Source organism: Micromys minutus (assembly GCF_963924665.1).
Source record: "Micromys minutus genome assembly, chromosome: 17".
In the NCBI taxonomy this organism is placed as follows: Eukaryota; Metazoa; Chordata; class Mammalia; order Rodentia; family Muridae; genus Micromys; species Micromys minutus.
In genome coordinates this window covers 21,243,551-21,264,904 of record NC_137952.1, presented here as the reverse complement: position 1 = coordinate 21,264,904, position 21,354 = coordinate 21,243,551, and the positions used below count along the sequence as shown (strand labels likewise).

The window sequence follows — 21,354 nt, the reverse complement described above, 5'->3', positions numbered from 1 at the left end:
GGCCTTTGTGTAAGAGCCATCTTCCCGTCGCCGCGGGGCGCGCGTCTCCACCGAATGTGCGAATGTGCGGTGCTGTGCGGTGCGGGGGAGGTTCCACGGCTCCGGCCCGGGTCCCTCGCTCTGCCCCACACCCGCCAGGCGCGCGCCGCGCTGCGCCGTCCGCGGAGTCCGTGGCTGCCGCGCACTTGGCAGGGGCGAGAGGAGAGAGGGGTGGGCGGGCTGCTCGCCTGGCATTGGCGCTCTGCAGTGCAGTCAAGTGTTAGCCCAGCTCCCTATATGGTCGGGGATTAGCTCGGCGCTGCTGAGGCTGAGCGAGGAGCGGGGAGGAGGAGGACAAGGAGGAGGAGGAGGAGGAGGAGAAAGAGCAGCGGCAGAGCGGCAGTCAGCGCACGCCGCTGCCTAGGGGAAACAGAAGCGCCCGGGACTGGGGCGCCGCGCACGCCCGGGGAGCCATGGCTGAAGCGGGAGAAGGAGGCGAGGATGAGATCCAGTTCCTGCGGACTGTGAGTCTCGGCGGCCGGGCGAGGCGGCGGGCAGGTGGGGAGGAGCGCGGCGCGGCGAGGAGGGGCTGCGCTGCGCCGCGGTGCGGGGCGCGTTCTCCGCACTCGCAGGCTGCAGAGGCGGACCAGCCACCTCTCCGCGGGGCTGTGAGGGGCTGAGTGGGAAGCGGCCCCGTTCTCCAGCCGTTCCCCTCCATCATTCCGTGCTGCCATTTCACACTCTCAGGTCTCCCACCCCGGACTGCTCTCTCTCCGGGCAACTCGCTACTTGGTCTGAAACCTTTGATGCCCAAACTTCAAGCTGAGCTTGGCTCGTGATTTCTCAGACCCAGAAGATGAGAGGTGTTCCACGACCGGCCTCCTGTCACCTCCACACCTCGCCGGGTCCTTTTCCTCATTCGAGCTGCTTTCGGGCTTTAGGGGACAACAGAGAAAGGAACCCATGGGTCAGGGGCGAGAGTGGGGAGCCCGGTCTGGAAACCGGGCGCCTGGTTTTGGTGGCTATACAGGGACCAATCTGAAGGGAATTCGCCTAGTGCCGTCTGTCTCCCTTCTCTTTAAGTCTCTATTCAGTAACTGCTGCTAAGCCTTACTTGACTCACCCGCGGGTGTGTGAGAGCTACTGTTTGTGCTCCCAGGCTCTCAAGAACCCCGCAGAATGGGGAAATCCCGGTGTGTAGCTCCGCGTCATCAGGTCCCCTTCTTGGCACTGGATAGAGGGCAATGCTCCATTCCAGATTTTGGGAGCGGGGCAAAGTCCAGTAAAGCTATTCCTGTTTTCTCCCTGGGGAGTTAACAATTCAAGGTGCTGGACCACCTTGAAGGACAGGGGGCAGCGGGTTGCTTCCTAGGGCTGATTTCAGCCACCTGACCTTGAACAATTCATACAATCCTCTCTGCGTAGCCTCAGTTTCCTCTTGTGTAAAATGGAGGCACATGTAACTAGCATTTCTTGGAAGATGAGAATTAAATGAAATCGTGAACCCCATGGTATTTTTAAACTAGCGAATGCTTTATCCGTGCTAGGTGACTTTATACGATGTAGGTCTGGAGAATTAGAATGAAATCCTTACCCTGCATTGTCCTCTTTAAGAGCACCCCGCTTATTTCTGTCCTGGTCACAGAGGACGACAACTTCGCTGTGTCCATCGTTTGGAACATTCCTTGCCGCTTTGCAGAGTTTCCTTAATTCTTTTCACACCCACCCCTACTTCTGTTGTTTCTTCTTCAAACATGGTTCTTTGATCAAGTCTCAGTCTTGAGTCTTGTCTGAGGGACCAAGAAGACCAAGCACTCTCCTAAAACGTCTGAGAGGCCAGAAGCTCTGCTTTCTCCCGGTTCATCTTTACATCGTACACAACTCGTCCCTGGTCAGGGCCCCAGGAGCTACTTGCTCTTCCCTGAGCCCCGTGAGACCCTTTTGCTTTTCCTCCAACAGGTGTCCTCAGTATTGAATGACTGACAGCTTCTGGTTTTGTGCCCTCTTCAGCCATGTTGCTTGTTTATTATTATTATTATTAATTATTATTATAACAGATTGAGGCAGCTGGAAGATGAGACACAAAGAGTTAAGGTTAGGCATCTGGAGCCTCACTTCAAGTCTTCATCTAAGCTGCTTGTCTTGGCTTCCATAGCCATCTTCCCAGCCTTCCCTGTGCTGGGCAGTGTTGCTGTATTTGAGAACACCTGTAGCCAAGGCATAACATGGCCGAGGTTCTTTATCTTTGTCTCACCAGTTTCCTGGACAGCAGAGTAGATGGAACTAAAGCCAATCTAGAGACTCTGTGGGGCTAAGGCACACTGATAAAGCATCCTGTTGCAGAGGGCTGACTATATGCACAGCTCAGAGGGAGAGCTGAGGTCACCAGGGGGTGACTTCCAGGCATGACAAAATCAATTCTTTCTTCATCGTAATAACCTGGAATTCCTTTTTTTTTTTTTTTGGTAAGCTTACGTACCATCTTCATCTTATTTTTGCTTGGAACAGAAAGAGGTACAGGAAATCAAATGACTTGGCTGTGGCTGTCCAGCAAGTTACTGGTAATTGTTATTATGTAATGTTAAGTTAACCCCCAATGGACCTGTGAGGTCTGCTCCAGAGGTTAGACTATTAGGAGTCCAAACAGATGAATTTGACTGTGTTCTTCATTAGCCATGAATTAGATGAGGCCATTTATTGGAACTCTGGAAATGTAAACTTGATCTCTGCACACACACAAAAAAAACTGACATTAACTTTCGGGTTTTCAGAAAGTTAGAATCACCGTGCTCTACTAGCAGGGTGATGCTTTCACCTGTGAATATAGCTGCGTTTACACGGCATTTTACTTTGTGCTCCTCACTTCTTCCCTCCAAACAGAATCTGTTAAAGTACATTGACCATGTGTCAGTCACCTTAACATTGCTTCGGGCCAGAGTGACCATTTCACACTGGAACAGGATCATCCTTGTGCCGCTGTGAACATTAGGGGGATTGCTGTCTTAGAGAGCACGGGCTTTCCAATCTCCCTTGAAAATCAACGGCAGAGTAACATCCTTCCGTGGATACTAATCAAATTGAGGGTGATTATGAGGTCGTGTGGATCACACAAGTGACAACAGCGAGAGCACCTAGAGTTTTCGATGGCATGGAGTGAGCTAGAAGGCAGCCAGCCAAGGTGTGGTTGGTGTAGTCTGAGACATGTATGAGTTGATGTTCTATACTCTGGCACAGTTTGAAACCCACTGTTTCCTAAATAAGAGTGGGTTGGTGGCAAGGGCTTTGGAGAAGAAACTGGATACTCTTATACTCCAGACCTCAAGAAGGTGATGAAACTTCATAGATTCTGAAGTCACCGGAAGCCCTCTCTGTTCCGCAGAGAGACAGACAGAGGGATCACCTGATCTGCACGGCTAGAATTTTCTCTCCTATTGCTGTTGGCAGTAGCATCTTCCTCCTTTCCAATTGCTTCTGCTGACGTAGCTGGTGTCACTGACGTGGCTCTGAGACTGCTCAGAAGCAGATAAACCTGCCAGCCACTGATCCCAAAACAAGAAGTTATGGCGAGAAGAGTGACAATTACCCTGTCTTCAGACAGTTGGCAGAGTGGCTGGCATCAGGGGTGCCAGTGCCAAGGAGATACAGTTTTCCCAGAGACTACAGTAGCCATTGAAAAATGACAATAAAGCTCTGAGCCTTCGCTTGCTGTTTTCATGATGTGACAGACCTGTCCTTGATAACTTCACCATAAAGGGACTTAAAACAGAATGTGAGATGAGGTAGGTATCCATTTCTATTAAAGACGGGTCATAGGCTACCTAGCTGAGCCCTCTCTAGAAAGTTGTTCTCCTGTGACCCTGAGCTGCTCTTGAACAAGGAAAGGTATTTGGATTGGAAGTCGGGGGCTGCTCCTGTCCGTCCACAGTGATTCGGTTTATCGAATTTTACCACTGCCCTGAGTTCTGCCTTTTGGAACTTACAGCTCCTGGCTGGAGTGCTGGTGAAGTTTAACCTGGTGGTTTGTGGATGGTAGCTTGGTTCTCCTGTAGGCAGTGTGGATTTACTTCCTAGCGCTTGAAGTAAGATACTTCTGCTCAGGATGCCAAGTGGGAAAGATGTGAAAACATCCTCCTGGAGCTAGAGAGCATAATGGAGGCAGAGCTAGAAGGTGGACTCCAGATACCCAGATGTGGAGGACTGCAGGACCAACCAGGGGCTCTACTCCTGAATGAGTGTGAACGTTAAAATCGGACTCCCAAGGTCCTCAGTTACATAGTCTTATACATACATACAGAGCTTCTCAATTGCATAGTCTCTTCCTCGACAATCTCTCAGGGTCGGTTTGATTTTGTACCAGTGGAGTTGTGTAAATTCTATTCTCTTCTCCCCAGTGAAATGCCCCTGGTGGGTGTGAGCAGGAAGCAAGGTCCTTTCTTCCCAGTAATCAAGTTGAGCTGGGAAAACTGCTTTTGCCTTAGGGTGCTGTAGCTTTTTTCTGCTGTGGACCACGGTTGACCAGAGCTTTAGGAAAAGCACTGATGTTTAGCTGCAAACTTGGAGATGTTTACCATGAGATGTGGCCCATGATGAAGAATGAGACCAGGAAACGAACCTGCAATTAGTGGATGCGTGACTAAAGCTTTGGCTTATTTATTTTTATGCAAATATTAAGGAAGGATGGGGACACTCAAGGAGAATGGGATTTTTCTAACATGGTTTTATTTTCTAACATTCATATAATGCACAGTAAGTATATTTCTTCAGTTCTTTTGGGCTGACCCCAAGGGCAGAAATGTTGAAATAGAAATGAATGGGAGAAATTTATCTGGAGAGCAAAATATTCTAATGCTCATTTTTGAAAAGTTTGTGTTTGAATAGGTTTACATCTAAACTTGTTTCTGATTATTTTATGATCATTTATCCTCATTTATCCCCTGGCTTTCCCTTTGCATCATTGCTACTTAAAGAATGTTCCAGTTACAGCTATTGATCACATGATTTTTACTGACCTGGCATCCATTCCAGGGGCCTTCTCTCCATGAAAGGCAAGGAGGATTCTACCTCCAGAATACACTGCAGCTCCTTCTCCTCAATTTCACACCAGGATAAACCCTCATAAATTAGCTACTCTCACAAGGATACCCTCCATATAAGATTTATCCAGTAGGAATAGTAGGCTGTATAAAAAATTGAACTTAGAGGGATTCTTGTTTCTTATATCGGTTCATACGCAACCTTAAGTGAAGAAAACTGAATTTTTGTTTCATTTCACCTTCTGTGGCTTACATACAGAGAGAGATCTTACATACGGAGATATCTTACATGTGGAGACATTTTACATACAGAGATCTTACATAGAGAGATATTATCTGTATCTTCGAAGCTGCCTCGATACTAGGAGAGTCATGAAAAGCAACTGTAATTCCAAAAATACTCCCAATGACAAAAGCAGGTACATTTCATAGGGCACTGTCATTGTGTCTGTCCTACAACAGGAAATCAATGTTGCTTGCGATTGACTCCTGATGGAAAAGTACCAGAGTGATTCCCATCTCTCTACCATGCCCCGTGCCTTCAACCCACCCAGGGAGGATACTACCTTGATACTTCTTTGCAATCACATGACTAGACTGTGCCCCAACTTCTCTCAAGCTAACTCTTTAGAGGATACAAAAAACAAACAAACAGCAGCAACAACAACAACAACAACAAAACCCCAAGTGGTGGCACATAGAGCCAGGCAGGCTTCTGGGAGTCCAGCTGTGTAACAGAACAGCTTATTGTCATCCTAGAACAACACCCAAGCTGCTGGGGTCACAAGAGTACTTCTTGCTATTTAATCCCACAGCTCTTATTTGCGAAGCTTCCCTTCCCAGTCCCCGTCTAGTCCAGTTTAAAGTTCATTATTCTTTTCAAGGACTTGCTTTCCTTCAAAGTTGATGTAGCTTCCCCACGCATGGATTTCACTGTTTCTTTTATATGTTATCTGCTTTGCAAAACATTTCGGGTAGCTAGACACAGATGCCATGGTGGTGGCCCTAGCCAGGGCTAAGACTCTAGGGCAACCATGCTCCCCAGGGCACCATGTTGGCCTTGTGTCCTCATGGAAATTCTCTTGTTTGAGGTATTTTAGGGACACACTTGCAGCCACTGCATTTTACCTTGGTTCAGTGAGCTTTGCCCTCATAGCACCTCATCATTTCTGAGAGGGAAGAGAAAGTGCTGGCACCTTATCCGAATCCTGCTACAGGGATGACAGGGATGAACCTGCTGAGGTGCCAAGTTCTTCTTTGTTTTTGTTTTTCTTTTTTTTCCTTCCTTATGTCATCCCTGATTCCAGGTTGTTCAGAAAAACAAATTCGGATTGGCCTGAGGGGGCTGACACAGTATTCCCACGCAAAAGAATTATACCCCTGCCCCCAAGTCCTTCCTTCTTGTAGCTCAGAGCACATTATGACTCTATTGTCAAACTGGGCTATTGTCCTCTGAGACCGACACAGCACCTACCAGTAGGCACGGACTCACCTAGACAGTACAACCTCCACTAATTTAGGGTGATCTTTTGTATTGGCATGTTTCCCTGGAGGAGTAGCAATTGATTTCATTCAGTGCCCAAGGAAAAGAAAACATTTCGTCCTAGAAAATGAGATTACAATGATATTCAGAAAGTACCCTTTCCTCTGAGGTGATAGCTGCTTGCTTTAAAGTATGAAGGAAGTGAGAAGGAACTCTGGAGGCAGAGTTACAGCCGGCGGTGCAGGATCTTAGTACCGTCAACACTTTCTGCCGAGGCCACTTTATGGGTGGTTGATGCTCTGGGAAGTAGCCAGTGTGGTGTGCAAGGCAGAGCAGCTGTAATGAAAACGGAGGAACCAACGTGTAGGCTGATCTCAGTGTCAACATGACCTGTGTACAAGATATCTCTCTCCTTTGTCTGCCTTTGGGGTAAGACGTTGTCTCAGGATGTTTCCTCTATCAAGAAAACTGAACTGTGAAATTGTTAGTTCAGCAGGTAGCACTACTGATTAGCATCATTAACAGCTGAACAAAGCACGCTCCCAAAGGAGTAGGAGTTGCACTGGAATAAAGAGAGCATGTGGGAACAGAGTATAGAGGGGCAAGTGTGTGGGAATGGCACTGGATCTTGGGGAACTCTGAGGAGCATCAGAGAGTCAAGGTACAGGAATCTGGGCTGCATGTGTTTGGATGAGTGGGGAGTAGAAGGAGCAGAGGAAAGGAAGCTGCAATGATCAGGGTCAGAATTGTCCAGCTTAACTCAGGCATTAGGAAGAGCAGCCTTTAGAGTCAGAACTGAAATCAGTATCTCTATCTCTGTCTCTATCTCTATATCATCTATACCTATACCATCTATATCAATATCTATATTTATATTTATCTATCTATCTATATGTATACACCCATACATATATATGTATATATATAATGACTCTGGATTAAAGACAACATTGAGAAAGGAAGTCTCAGCTTTTCCTAAGATCATGTGTGTCTACATCAAAGTGAGAACTATGCACACATCTTCCCTGAGGTAGACGAGTGGCCAAGGGATACATTCCATTGTCAGTCACTATATTCATTGATGCCTAACTCATTGTAATCCTAAGCAAATGCCCCAGACTCCCCCAAACCAACCCAGAACAATTGGGAAACAAGGAGAGTAATGAGGGAAGGTCCAGGGAAAAGAAAACCCAAAACTTCCTGTACAGTGGGGTAATGTTACTCCGCCAGTGATGAGCGCTGTCAATACTTCTCTTAACAATTTTGCAGTAGAGCTCTCTAATGAGCCTAATAGGAGAGCTCATCAGTAGGACCACAGGAGGCAATGGAAATTCTCAATGCCACATATATGTCCCTATCATAAGGAACACTGATTTGAATTCTCACATTCTGGTATAGACCAGATCTAGGCTGAACATAACAGTAGGACAGTAAGAGGGACCTGGCTGGTCCATTGCCACATTGACCTGGAAGCAGACTCCGAGAGATCAGATGGAAAAAAGACAACTGTCCTAGAGAAGTTTGAGTCTCTTGTTGCAGGCACTTAGAGCATGTGACTGTGGCTCTCCTCCAGACTGTCCTCTTCTGTCTAGGCTGGGGAAGACTCTGAGAACAAACATTAAGGCTTTGAAGAAACCATTTCTTTGCAAGAGACAAAGGATGAAAAACTCAAGAGAGAACACATGGGTCAAATGAGTAGAGTCAGAACCATGGTGCCATATTCTACAGCAGTGGTTCTCAACCTGTGAACCGTGACCCTTTGTTAAACCTCTATCTCTAAAAATATCTACATTATGATCCACAAAGGTAGCAAAATTACAGTTATAATTAACAATGAAAACAATTTTATAGCCGGTATCACTACTGTAGTAAACTACAGTATGAGGAACTGTAGTAAATGGTTGCCGGTGGAGAACAACCGTTCTAAAGTGTTGCTTTTGCTGGATACTTGAAGGGTATCCTTGTCTGTCCTTTCTGAGGATTTTACTTCACCCATTATAAAGGCATGCTAGTGATTATTACATTTCTGAGATGCTTTGGAGCATCTGTCTTCTCCAAACTCTCCCCTCAACCAGCTACACATACAGACACACACAGACACAAAGACACACACAGACACATACATACACAGACACACACACACAGACTCAAACACACATACAGACATAAAGACACGGACATACACACAGATACACACAGACACAAACACACAGAGACACAGACACACAGTCAAACACACACATACAGACACATACACACACACACAGACATACAAATACACAGTCAAACACACACATACAGACACACACACACACAGAAAGAGAGAGTGGGGGCGCACCTCAAAATGACAGTTATTTTCAGTTGCCTGGAAGACATTTACCTTTGTAAAGCATTAACTATATGCATTGTGGAATCCAGAAACACAGGAATTTTAATTCAGTCTAATCTGTTCCTTTGCACCTATAGATTAAAGAAACCACAAGTTAAAACATTTTGGGGGAATCAAACAAATACCTAAATGTGTAGATCAGCTTTATTTGCAAAGAAAGACTGGCCTCCTGCATACATTCCAACAAACAAACAAAATTCTTAACACTATCAGTCAAGCAAAACACATCTGCAGCAGGGTTCAGAGCTGCCTGCCAGTCTGCAGCTGTGGATGAAGCCTCAGAGTCTGGTGGAATGAATGCATCCTCCAAAACACATGAATATTTTTATATAAAGAGGATTGGGCTCAACACATATCAAGGTCCTTGGATAAAATGTTAACATAAAAGATGATGTATCATTTATCACAGTATAAGAGAGAGAGTTGGCAGGCAGACAGATTAATGGGTTTAAGAAGTGATAGATGTTATCACCAAAATGAAGGCAGAGTTTCCTAGCCTTTGAGAACCCCTTAAAATTGTTCTAGAGATAGGTGTAATAAAATGTTAAATAAGCAAACTATCTAGTCAACGTTTATTAAGCAACTACTCCCTCCCCCATCATTCTGAATAAATAAAGCTACATAGATGAGGAAGACCTCATAATACTGAATGCCAGAGAGCATCATGTTTGGGGGATTCTCAGCTGTTTTTTGAATTAGCAAGGATATCAGTTATTTGGGGTGTAACTTTTTGCATGTTTATGTGGTTAATTCTGGTTAATGTGTATGACCTTGGGGGCATTTAATTTTATACCTGTCTCCTCCTGTGTTAAACAAGGGTGCTAACAGTGCCTGTCCCAAAGAGTTGTTGTGAGGATTCAGTGAGCTAATCCATGTAAGGTGCTTAGAGCATCACCCAACAGATAGTAAGTCCTCTGTAAATATTAGCTATTAATATTTTCTCGACAAACAGTGCAAACATTGACATTAGTCACATTAGCTATTCAGATGTCACTACATATTCATTTTATAGCTGGAAAGTAGAGAGACAATCCCCTATGGTCATTTCCTGCTCCTGATTCCCAACCTTCTTTTAACTATTAATACAAGCAGGCCTGAAAGATGGAAATGAGCTGCAGTAATTGGACCCTCAGCAGTATAGCTTGTCTGGTTAGTACTTGATGGTCAACCTTGCAAAGCAAAGCCAGCAATTCCTCCCACTGCAAGTTTGACTCATGTCAAAGGATAGGCAACGTATTTTGGAAAACTCTCAACCATGAAGACCTCACCATCTTGATGGAGGAGATAGATATTTTGTCTTTTGTTCAGCCAATGCTTTAATGCAGATATCATCTTTCTGGGAATTCCTTTTGTTACCTGTGGGACGTAAAGCCATGTTAGGAAGTTTGGTAAAGTAGAGCAGGTTGAGACCCGGAGACTCAGTGGGCACACACCTGAGGCTTAGGTGATTCCCAGCTCCTTCCCAACTCCCTGCCAGACTCCTGACTTGGAACATGTGCCATGCTTCTTACATAAAAGAGATGAGACCTGTGCCAGAGCTGGGGGTTCTCAGACTCTTGGAAATCTAGGCACCAATAGTCCCGGTGGGGATAGTCCTTGGGTTGACAGCTGCAGGCTTGGTGGCTGTTGTGGCTGGGAGCACAGAGAGGCCTTCTAAGGGAGATTAGGCAAAGGCTTCCCAGGGCTGATCTTGATGAAAAGAGGCAGACCATGGTTCTAAACAGTTTATTGTCATGGTGGAAAATGGATGCATAAAACCAAGGCTAAAATGACAATTCACACAATTTTGAAGAAATTCAAATTTGAAAAACCAGCAAGTTTGTTGGGCTTAATTGCAGAGCATAACTGAGGAGTAACTTTCAGGCACAGGATTGGTTCAAGGACTGCTCCTTCATCAAGAAGCCCACTCCAGCATTGGCGAGGACTCCCTCAACTGGTGGGAAAAGTCTCTTTTTCCCCGGAGCCATTACTACTGACATTATCTCCTTAGCAGGTGGCAGTGGGGTGGGAGGGTCTTGTGAATCTTGTAAGTTTCAGGACTTTCTAGAGACTTCCAAGTTGCTTGTACCCCAAGCCTGCAAAATATTGTTCATTTTCTGAGTCTTAACAATCCTCCCTCTGGGATGGAGTGTTCCAATTAAGAGTAAACAGTGGCAAACAGTTACTGTGCATTGGGACGTATAACACATTTCTGTGGTATGCCCTGCCTACCTTTTGGTGGCTAGGAACTCCTCTGCCAAGTCCCAGGATGCATGCTCAGCCCATTCTTCTGTGAGGCCATCTGTGATCCTGAAGCAGCTGCTTTTCAGTGATATGAGAACTGTTTGCGGGGTATAAACATACTCAAGCTCTTTATTTACTACACTTTCTAGCTTAATTAATTGGGGAGAGACTGTAAATAGCTCTCCCACCTGTACCCTGCAAGCCACAGCCATGGGAAACCTGTGGATATGCGTGTGTTTGGGTTTGATTTTCTGACTCTGTGACAGTTACAGCCCCTGCACATGTTTTAATGATTGGCATCAGCCGGAGCCTGGCTCTCAGCTCTCTGCTATGTGATATTTCAGTTGATCCCTAGGCTATGCCAAGAGAATGTCACTGGTGTTCCAGTCTCTGCGAAGCCTCTAGATACATGTAAGATGACAAACAATTCAAACAGCTGAAGAGCCTCCTGGATCTAGTGCCAACTAAATTAAATAGAAGTTAAAGACAGACGTGTTGGGGTTTCAGTGTAACAGAGGATTTACTGATAATCCCTTTCTAACCCAGAGGTCAGGTGTAGTATATACCATTGAGGATGTTTGAGGTGTTTATTTTTCCAGTGTCTACTGTGGTAGCTCAAAGCTAATAGTTTTCTTTTGGAAAAAAATACATTTATTTATTGTGAGAGAACAAGTTTCCAGAGTGAGGTCTTTTCATCCACCATGCAAGTGAAGGTTGTCAGGCTTGGCAAGCAAGCACATTTACCTCATGGAGGCATTGAAAGCCAGGTAGAACCCCAGACATTATCCCCGTGTTTGGAGACAGAAGCCACTGATAATTCCAATCAGTAGTTTTAAGTACTTGTATGAAAGGCATATGTTATAGACTAGAGAAATCAAAAGTGAACAAGGTACACAACTTCATTCTCAAAGACTTTAAAGCAGTAAGAGAGGTATGTAGCTAAACATTTAACTATGAAGCAGGTCAAAATGTATTAAATAAACATGGTGTACTCCCTAAAAGGATAGGAATCAGTTTGAGGAATGAGTCGGGAAAGCTTTGAACTGCTGAGAAATGTGAGAGCTTCTTGGATTCTGTGAGATCTTGGTAGGTAGTGAATGGGGTGAAAAAGACGTTTAAGACAGAAGGACCACAGTAAAGCAACCCTCACAGAGCAGAGAGTGTGTGGCTAGGGGCTATAAAGACAAGTGTGTTGGGAACTCATGGAGGCTATAGTGAGGAAAAGATGGGCTGGAAAACTTTTGCCAACAGATCCAGATCATCTGATCTCATTTCTCTAAACCATGAAGAACCAGCTAGCATAAATCCAGTTCTGTCCAGAAACTCGAAACAAGGTTATGCTAATTTATGTTGCATAGTTTTTATAAAGTAAATTGTATAGGTGTAGATTATATAAGAGTGCTTTTTGAAGTGGTTCTACCAACTCATAATCGTCTGTCTGATGCTTTAAGAATCTAGGTGGCTCTTTAAGGTGAAATTATATGAACAACTCAAGATGAGTCTTAGTGATTGTGCCTGGCTTTGGGGATGGTAATAAAAGAAATCTCAGTTGCATCTAACTTTTTCTTCATGGCATGGAGTTTGCTTAAACTAGATGGTGATTGTCCCTGTGTTTTAGCCTCTTTCCCCCTTGCTGTGATAGAATCCCCGAACAAAAGCAACTGAAGGAACTTGATTCATAGTTTGAGGATATAGTCGGAAATGGTGGGGAAGCCAGGGTGGAGAAGCTTGAGGCACAGTCCGGGAGCAGAGTGGAATGCCTGCTGGCTTTCCGCTGCTTTCCTCTCCCCCCATTTTTGTTTTGCAATCTGGGATGCAGGCCTATGGCAATTCAGTAGAAGTGCTTCCACACCACATAACTAGTAACTAGTGACAGATGACTAGATCACCTGTCACAGATATTTTCCTTCAAAGTGGTTCTAGAGCCTGTCAAGTTGACAATATTAACAATCACACCAAAAGGTTCAAAGTGACAGGAAATAAGTATGTACTTAGAGCACATGTAAAAATAGAAACCCCTTAGCACTGAAGAGCGGTATACCTACTAAGTGCTGTCGAGTCTGGCTGTGAAAGCTGAGTATTAGCTACATGTCTTAAGCAAGTATGTTAAACATGTGTTGCTACTGTTTTCCTGCTACATGGACAGAAGTCAGTGGGCCACATCGACTCTTCAGGCATAGTACATAGTACATAGAAAGTACAACCACTTTCTCAAAAATATTATAAACCTACTGTCCTGACTCAATCTACCTACCACTTCTCAGATCACATACTAGGCAAATTGGATTAGAAATTCAAATTGCATTAAATTTGTTTTTAAATTGTCTCAAAATATGCTAAAGACTATGGCTGGAAAAGATTGTTAGTTATATTTTTTTGATCTAATCGTCTTGTACTTGATCATAGTGTGACTTTTTGGTTCGCTGTTGGAAAAATATTTTTCTACAACACTGAATCATCTCTACAGACTAGCGCTTGGTTGTGTCTTCACTTTAGCTGCACTCTGTCGGTGCTCATAGTTACGTATAGAAACTTCAACTGCTTGAATGGTTGTGCATTTTAAAAAGCTCTTTTATCAATTCTTTGTGAGGTTCACATCATGCACCCCAGTCCTGCTCATCTCCCCATCTCCTAATGTAATCTCTTCCTCCAAAATAAAGCACACACCACCACCGCCATCACCACCACCACCACCACCATCACCACCACCACCACCACCATCACCACCACCACCACCACCACCACCACCATTACCACCACCACCACACCACCATCACCACCACCACCACCACCATCACCACCACCACCACCATCACCACCACCACCACCACCATCACCACCACCATCACCACCACCACCACCACCATCACCACCACCACCACCACCACCACCACCACCACCACCACCACCATCACCGCCACCGCCACCGCCACCGCCACCGCCACCGCCACCGCCACCGCCACCGCCATCACCGCCACCGCCACCGCCACCACCACCGCCACCGCCACCACCACCATCACCACCACCACCACCACCGCCACCGCCATCACCACCACCGCCATCACCACCACCACCACCATCACCACCACCACCACCATCACCACCATCACCACCACCACCATCACCACCACCACCATCACCACCACCACCAGAACAAAGCATAGAAAACATTTCATTGTGGAAGCTGGAGTAAGTTAAAGTGCGTACCACATAGTATGCTCCTCTGTCCACACATCCTTTCTTACAATGGTTTATTGCAATGAGTCATTGTCTGGTTCAAGATCTCTTGCTTCTGCGACACCATCAATACTGTATCCTCCTCAGGACTCATCCAGATTATCCTGTTGTTGTCCTGTCTCATGAAGATGCAGTAACTTTGAGATAGCAGGACTGGCTCTTTCCTTGTCTCAACCACTCACAGGTTACTTAGAATTTGGGGTGGATCAGGAGTGAGTCCTGAACTGGGCCTGGGTGGTAGCTGAGCTGGGTGGAAAGCCTGGCTTTCTCTTATCTACACCACCAGGGCTAGCTCTCAGTACTGCTCTGGCTAGGCCACCTAAAGCTGCCATTGGCCAGAGGTAGGATAAGCTCTCCTGCACTCAAGCCCCCGGGGCCCCGGCTTTCCTGCCTACTGCAGGTGTAAGGGGGAAGGGGAGGACATCATTCTCACACCCATGCCATCCCACAGCAGAGGAGTGTTGGCACCAGCTGTCCTATACTCATACCCTTGGGATCTTCTACATCCCTGCCACCAAGGCCAGCTGCACTGTGCTGCCTGGGTGAAGTGTGGGACCTCGCTCTCCTAAGTGGAGAGTGAAGTGTTGCCATCAGGGAGAGTACCCCGTCCAGAGAGGGATGGGGTCAAGTATATACAGTCCCTGCATATCCACCATGGTTCCCAGCAGCTGCCTTGACCAGGGACATTCCCATGTTCTCTAGAGGTATTATGAGCCATAGACATGGACACCAACCCGCTATTGTTGGACTCAAACATGGCTCTCCGCGGCAGCTCAGATAGGGACATCACTACATACCCGGGTGGCAGGGCTGGCCACTCAAAGCAGGTTCCCCAACTTCATCATGGAGTCTCCAGTTCCCTGCCTATTCATAATGTTCAAGCTGCTCCGCTTTTCCTTCTCTCCCACCTGTCTACCACATGCTCCACATTGTGGTGGCTCCCAGTGCAGGCTGAACATATGGCTGGAGGGCTCCTCTTCCATCCATGCTTCGTGGCAGGGGTTGGTAGCCCTGTGTGTGCAGTGTGCTGGAGGGGAGGTCTTTAGGTCTCTGTCTGCTTTCCTTCTTCTGTATTGTGCTGCTTGATTTGATTTGATTTTTATGAGTCCTAGGCATATGCCAGCCTTGGCCACCATGTCAGGCATCAAGCTGAGATGAACAAAGGACTGCCATCTGTCCCTGACTGACATAAGAGCACCGCCACCAATAATGTGTCTCTGCCTATTGGTAGGGGTTGTGCTTTTTAAAGTTACCTTGACATTTATTTTATATGTATGAGTGTTTTGCGGGCATGTATTTCTTTACACCATATCTGTACAATGCCTATGAAGGCCAGAAGAGGGCATTAGATCCATAGATGGAAAGAGTGAGCTGCCTTTGGGCGCTGGGACCTAAACCTGGGTCCTCTGTAAAAGCAACAGGTTACCTCAACCACTGAGCAATCTTTCTGGCCTCACTTAAATTACTTTTTCTTTGTCCCTACTGTTAGATTCTCTTGCTTGTGCAAGGCACTCAGCAAATAACACTTCAGAGTGTCTCCCGCAGTGGCACATTTCTGCTTAATTACTTATAAAAAAAATAAAGGAAGGGATCCCACTTCAGAAATTATAGGTTTCACTCTGAATGAGATAATACACCTTGTAATTTCATCTAAAAGTTTGTAAGTGTGTGTTCATGTTTGTAGTCACACACACACACACACACACACACACACACACACACACACAGATATGTGTCTAGAATTAAGTCAAGGACTTTGTATTTTACTGTTAAGGTTTTTTATGATTTATCCCTAACGTGGTCCATCTAACCATGTCTTAGACAACCTAATAAAAAAATAAGTGGGGAGAATGAGAGAAACAGAAATTTATTTTGGATTCTGATTTTATTCATGGAGTTCTGAATGCAAGCAGATGCTGCAACCTTGCCCAAGGCATTGTCCTTGGGGAGTGACTGCTTACTCTTTCTCAAGCTTGCTACTGCCGCCTTACATTCTCAACTGAAAGGGCCACCCATCATGGCTTCCTGTTGTCAAGTAAATTCCAGTTATGCCTTCTCAGTTTCCCCAGCTTCAAGGTACCACACTGCTTTTCTAGTCGAAGCCCTTCTGAGGTTTATTCATTCTCTTTCCCTTAGTTCCTTGTCCCCCTCTTCTCCTGCTTTGTTTCTATCTCCCTCCTCCCTTTAAAACCCCACTTTCAGCTTTTCTTCATGTACTTTTTTCTGTTTCCAGTTTTCTTCTGGAAGCCCCAGTATGTTTAGCTGTGGGGTATGAACCTACACCAGGAGGGCTCCAACAGGAAATGTGAGGTCAAAGAAGCAGTTGCTGCGGTCTACAGAAGATCTATAGCTGTGTATCAAGTCCGGCCTGTAATGCTGGAGACCATTTGTGTCTTTTCCAGATCCTGGTTAAGAGAAGACACATGGTCTGTCACACTTTTCAATCTATTATGTACATGGCAAGAATTAATGTGTAGTTGTAACCCGAGTTTAAATAAATCAGTTGGTATCAAATACTTATATTTTTTTCTAAAAACCAAAACATTTTATGTTCCCAGAAAACTTGTGTGTTACTAAAAATATTTATAAAAGATGTATCTAAAGATCAGAAAGCTAGGCTATAGATCAGTGGGTGACTTCCCTTGTCTTAACTGTTAATTTAGGTTTTAAAAGTTCACTATGCTTTTCAGTAGGTGAAGAATTGATGGAAACAACAGGAAATTAGTACTCCTTTACGGATATTCGTGTCACATTCACTAATTTTGGTGTGAGAGGTTTCACTTTGATGCATGTTCATAAGAAGTACAAGCATATAGTACATGTTAGGAGTTTGAGCTACACAAGTAAATCCTTCTCTTCAATTCTCAATATTTCTTTTCCTAAAATTATCTTTTTATACATTATACTCCAACCACAGTTACCCCTCCCTCTACTCTTCCTAGTCTCCCCAACTTCCCCATCCCCAAGATTCACCTGTCTTCCCTCTCCTGTTTCTCTTCAGAAAAGAGGAGGCCTCCCAGGGATATCAAGTAAACAAAGTGTTTAACAAGATACAATAAGACTAGGCACCAGGTGAGGGTGGGGGTAAGTGTAGTCACTCCCCATATCCTGCTTCTGCAGCGGCCCTGCCCTGTGGCAGGACACAAGACCCCAATAACCCTACAGATAATTACTGGAGCTGGGGAGATAGCTCAGTGGTTAAGAGTACTTGTTGCTCTTGTAGAGGAATAGAATCCAGTTCCCTCTTCTAATGCCAGGTGGCTAACAATCACCGGTGACCCTAACTCCAGGGTATTTGATGCCTACTCTGGGCTTCTGGTATTCCATACGAGGCTGGAGGCATGCACGTATACACAGAAGTAAGAATTTAATAAAGTTTAAAATTAGCTATCCTAAAAATAGCCCTACCATGCTTGTCAGGGTAGATTTCCTTTGTCCTATAATAATTAGAGTATACTGTTTGTGGTTTCATTGTCTTCCATTCATTGACAAAACCTCCCTTGTTTTTTTTTTCTTTTTTGTTTTTTGAAAGCTGTCTGTTTATTCCTTGAACTAAACAAGATGACTAAAGACTTCTTTAAGATCTTCTTTCTGGTATTTTTCCTTTCCTGTGTCCCCTTTTCTGAAGACGTCTCCTCATGGCAGTCACTATAATGCCCATTTTTTTACATCCCACCTTTTTTGCTGCCATCTGTACCTTCTTTAGTGGGCACATTGATATGTGGATCATGGGCTCCCTCAGGAGAACACTTCCTGTGCCGGGTTCTTTCTCTCCTATAAAGGTTACTTATGCAGTGTGGCTTTATAGGGATTCTGTCTGGGTTTCGTCGGTATTTTTAAGACTGAATTTGAACAGGACAATGGAAATTAGTAGATACTATGTTTTACGAGGGCTTTGTCTTAAAAAATCAGTCTCCAATGCTTCTACTCATGTGACCACGGTTTAACTAGGCGTATAGGTAGAGCAGAGCATTCCATGAACAACGCAGATTGTATCAGCGGTCAGATTAACTACTCGGGACCACCTCGGTCCTAACGTTATCAGAACTTTTCATCAGTGTTGTGGGTATAGTTGTATAGAATTACATTTCAAATCTAAAGACACCGAAATATTATTTTTCGCAGGATATTCTTTTTTGAAAACACCGGCTTTGCTTGTGGACTGTGGTCTTCCTCTACCATTAATCCTGCAAATTTGGCCAACAGTTAATGTCAGTGCGTAGCAATGCTTTTCTATTGCAGCAGCGACCGTGGCTTTGTTTCCAGAGAGCGTAGTCCTCAAGTGACTGTCCCGCTTTTTCATGTCATTTTTATGAGTGTATCTATTGAGAGAATCTATTTAAAGACTAGCTTTCAGAATGAAGCTTCTCTGTCCTCTTGTGTATTTTTTCAATAATTAGAGTTAATTAGTCTTTCTAGACTAATACGCTCTGGAGCTTTGGGGAGAGTAGTCTCTTAAACTGACCAATTCTCTTTCATATAGCAATTTAGAAACATTCCTGCTGCCTCAGCACTTTAGAATGGACCCACACAGTCAAGAAACGAAACAGCCTGTGCTTCCACCTATTGTCTTTTCGATGCTTAATGTGCTGATGTTCCTACAAGGTAGATCACTAGCTAATTCTGCTTTTTAGGGAGATGTACTGAAGCGAAGTTTCCTTTAATTAAGTAATTTGGGGCAGCGAATTAGTTGTTTAACTAGATATAGATTTTTAGTTTCTGTGTTTCACTTGGTAATGACAAAGTCTAGAGTCACTTGCTGTGGATATATATGTAGGTGTGTTTAGACATGTATATATGTACATACACATGTGTGGAAGGAAAAGAAAGATCACAAAAATGCACTGGAGAAAACCATGAAACTGTTTTTCAAGCACGAGGCCTCCATGAGGAAATTTTCAGATAAAAAACAACAAAACAAAACAAAAATGTCAAGAAAATTGCAAGCAATAGTTCTCAGCTACAGAATATATTTCAGAAAGAACTACAGTTATCCCAGAAAGAAAGAGATGAAAAGACTAAAACAAGGCTGTGCATGGTGGCACAACCCATTGATTCTAGCACATGGGATCAGTAGGAGATCTCTGTGAGTTTGAGGCCCCTCTGGTCTATGTATCAAGTTTTAGGACACACACATGTAGCTACACAGTGAGACCCTGTTTAAAAAGATAAAGCAAATTAATAAATAAAAACAGAATCTACAACCAAACAACAAAGGAAAAGAAGAAGAGCTAGTAAATTAAATTATAACACACTGGTAAGTGAAGAGTATATGAAACAGCATAATGAAGTATAGATTGCAGACATAAAAATTAATGTTCAAAGTTATACATAATAGCCACATATAAATAGTAGTAGGAAGAAGCATTTGAAGATAAAGAGTTCCTAAGCCTGCTAATTATTGAAGGAAGGCAAAAGTGTTATACTGAAAAGTTTCAATTAAACATGCAAATTTAAACTTCTGAAGAATTCAAGAAAAAAGATGAGAGGGAAAGGGAAAAAGGGAGATGAGAGGGAGAGCAGGAAGAAAGACTTTATAACTTCAACGTGAATAAAGGAGAAAAAACCAGCAAAGTGAGTTTTAATCATTATAAAAAGTACAGAAAGAAGAGGGAAGTCGAACTGTAAAATACCCAGACTAGTAATAACAAGCTCAATGGACTTGTTTCTCAGTTAAAGCCAAGATTCTGAGTGCATCTGTAAACACATGAGATAAATCTTTAAGGAATGCTGAATGGGAATCCTGCTTATTCTCCCAAGTGGTTGAGTTCACCAGGAGGTTATGAAAGGTATAATCACCATGGACTGGAAGACACCGGACCAGAACAGTTCCCACTATAGGGGTGGGCGATGAGCTTTACAAAGGAGAGTAAGTAAAGAACACTACCATCACAACTCTGTTCCAACTGTGAGCTTTGAAGATGAATGGGGGCAGCCATGTTCCCAGAATGTTTTGTTAAAAAATGAGTCAACTAACCAGTTTAGTCCATAGCCCTGGCTTTGCCAACCACTGCCCTGAAGATTGACATCATAATACAAACGAGAGAAGTTGGAACAAATAGACTACTCATGCATTGCAGGGTATTTGGTCACACTGTGAACCCTGAAATCATGCAGATTGCTGAAGAAAACAAAAACAAAAACTGTTTCCAGTTTTGGTTTGGGCTCACCCTTTGAACAGGTCTTTATTCCCTCTGGCTGGAATTTAGCTATGCACTTCCCACACACCTTTAATCCCAAGCAATGAAGGTAAAGTTAGTTTGCAGAAGGAATCATCCATGTTTGAAAGGGATGTCTAATTGACTGTCAGACAAAGTGAGAAATCAGAGAAAGATTTGATGAAATAGGATATGCCCAACTCTCATGAGAAAAGGAAAAAGAGGCTACTTAGAGCATAGAGAGGGGAGAAAAAAGAGAAGAAGAAACAGTTTTACTGAGACAGTTATAAAGAGACAGGTTGCATAGTGAGAGGAGAGAGAGAAAGAGAGAGGGGGGAGGGAGGGAGAAAAGAGAGAGAGAGACGGACAGACAAACAAACAGACAGAGGTGAGAACAGAGAAGCCAAAAGATGATAAGGAGTCAGATATTAGAACATAATTACCACATTTAGTATGAGGCTAAGCAGAACAATTCAGGAGAAGCCAAGAGAAACCAGATTGAATCAGTCAGCTTGGAGAAAAGTTCTGGACCAGCACAGCTGAGTTGACTAGCCATCCAGAATTGAGAAAAAGCTAAAAAGGGTGAATTTGTTCAACAATACATCTTGGAGGCTGAATAAATTCCCGGCTTAGATTAGGTTGTATAGAGGTTAGAAGCTTTCAGGAGTAAGCTTAGGTTAGCAGACTGAAGCAGTAAGCTTCAGAGATGACAGTTACATCAGGTGAGTAAAAGTTAACATTTACACTCAGGAAATTTTAGTATTGTACCCCAATAAAAAAAACAAAACCTGTCTTAGTTTGCTGTGAACAGACACCATGACCAAGGCAACTCTTCTAAGAACAACATTTATT

At 44.2% G+C, this 21,354-nt stretch overlaps 1 protein-coding gene across 2 annotated transcripts in view; it reads left to right on the top strand.

The window, feature by feature from the left end:
* The first annotated feature begins 381 nt into the window (after positions 1–381).
* RYR3 (ryanodine receptor 3) overlaps positions 382–21,354 on the top strand; it is a 523,847-nt gene continuing 502,874 nt past the window's right edge. For both annotated transcript variants that reach the window (XM_080931244.1, XM_080931245.1), the window contains exon 1: positions 382–503. In XM_080931244.1, the coding sequence (XP_080787370.1) occupies positions 453–503 (51 nt within the window). In that variant the 5' untranslated portion in view covers positions 382–452. The remainder of the gene's footprint in view (positions 504–21,354) is intronic.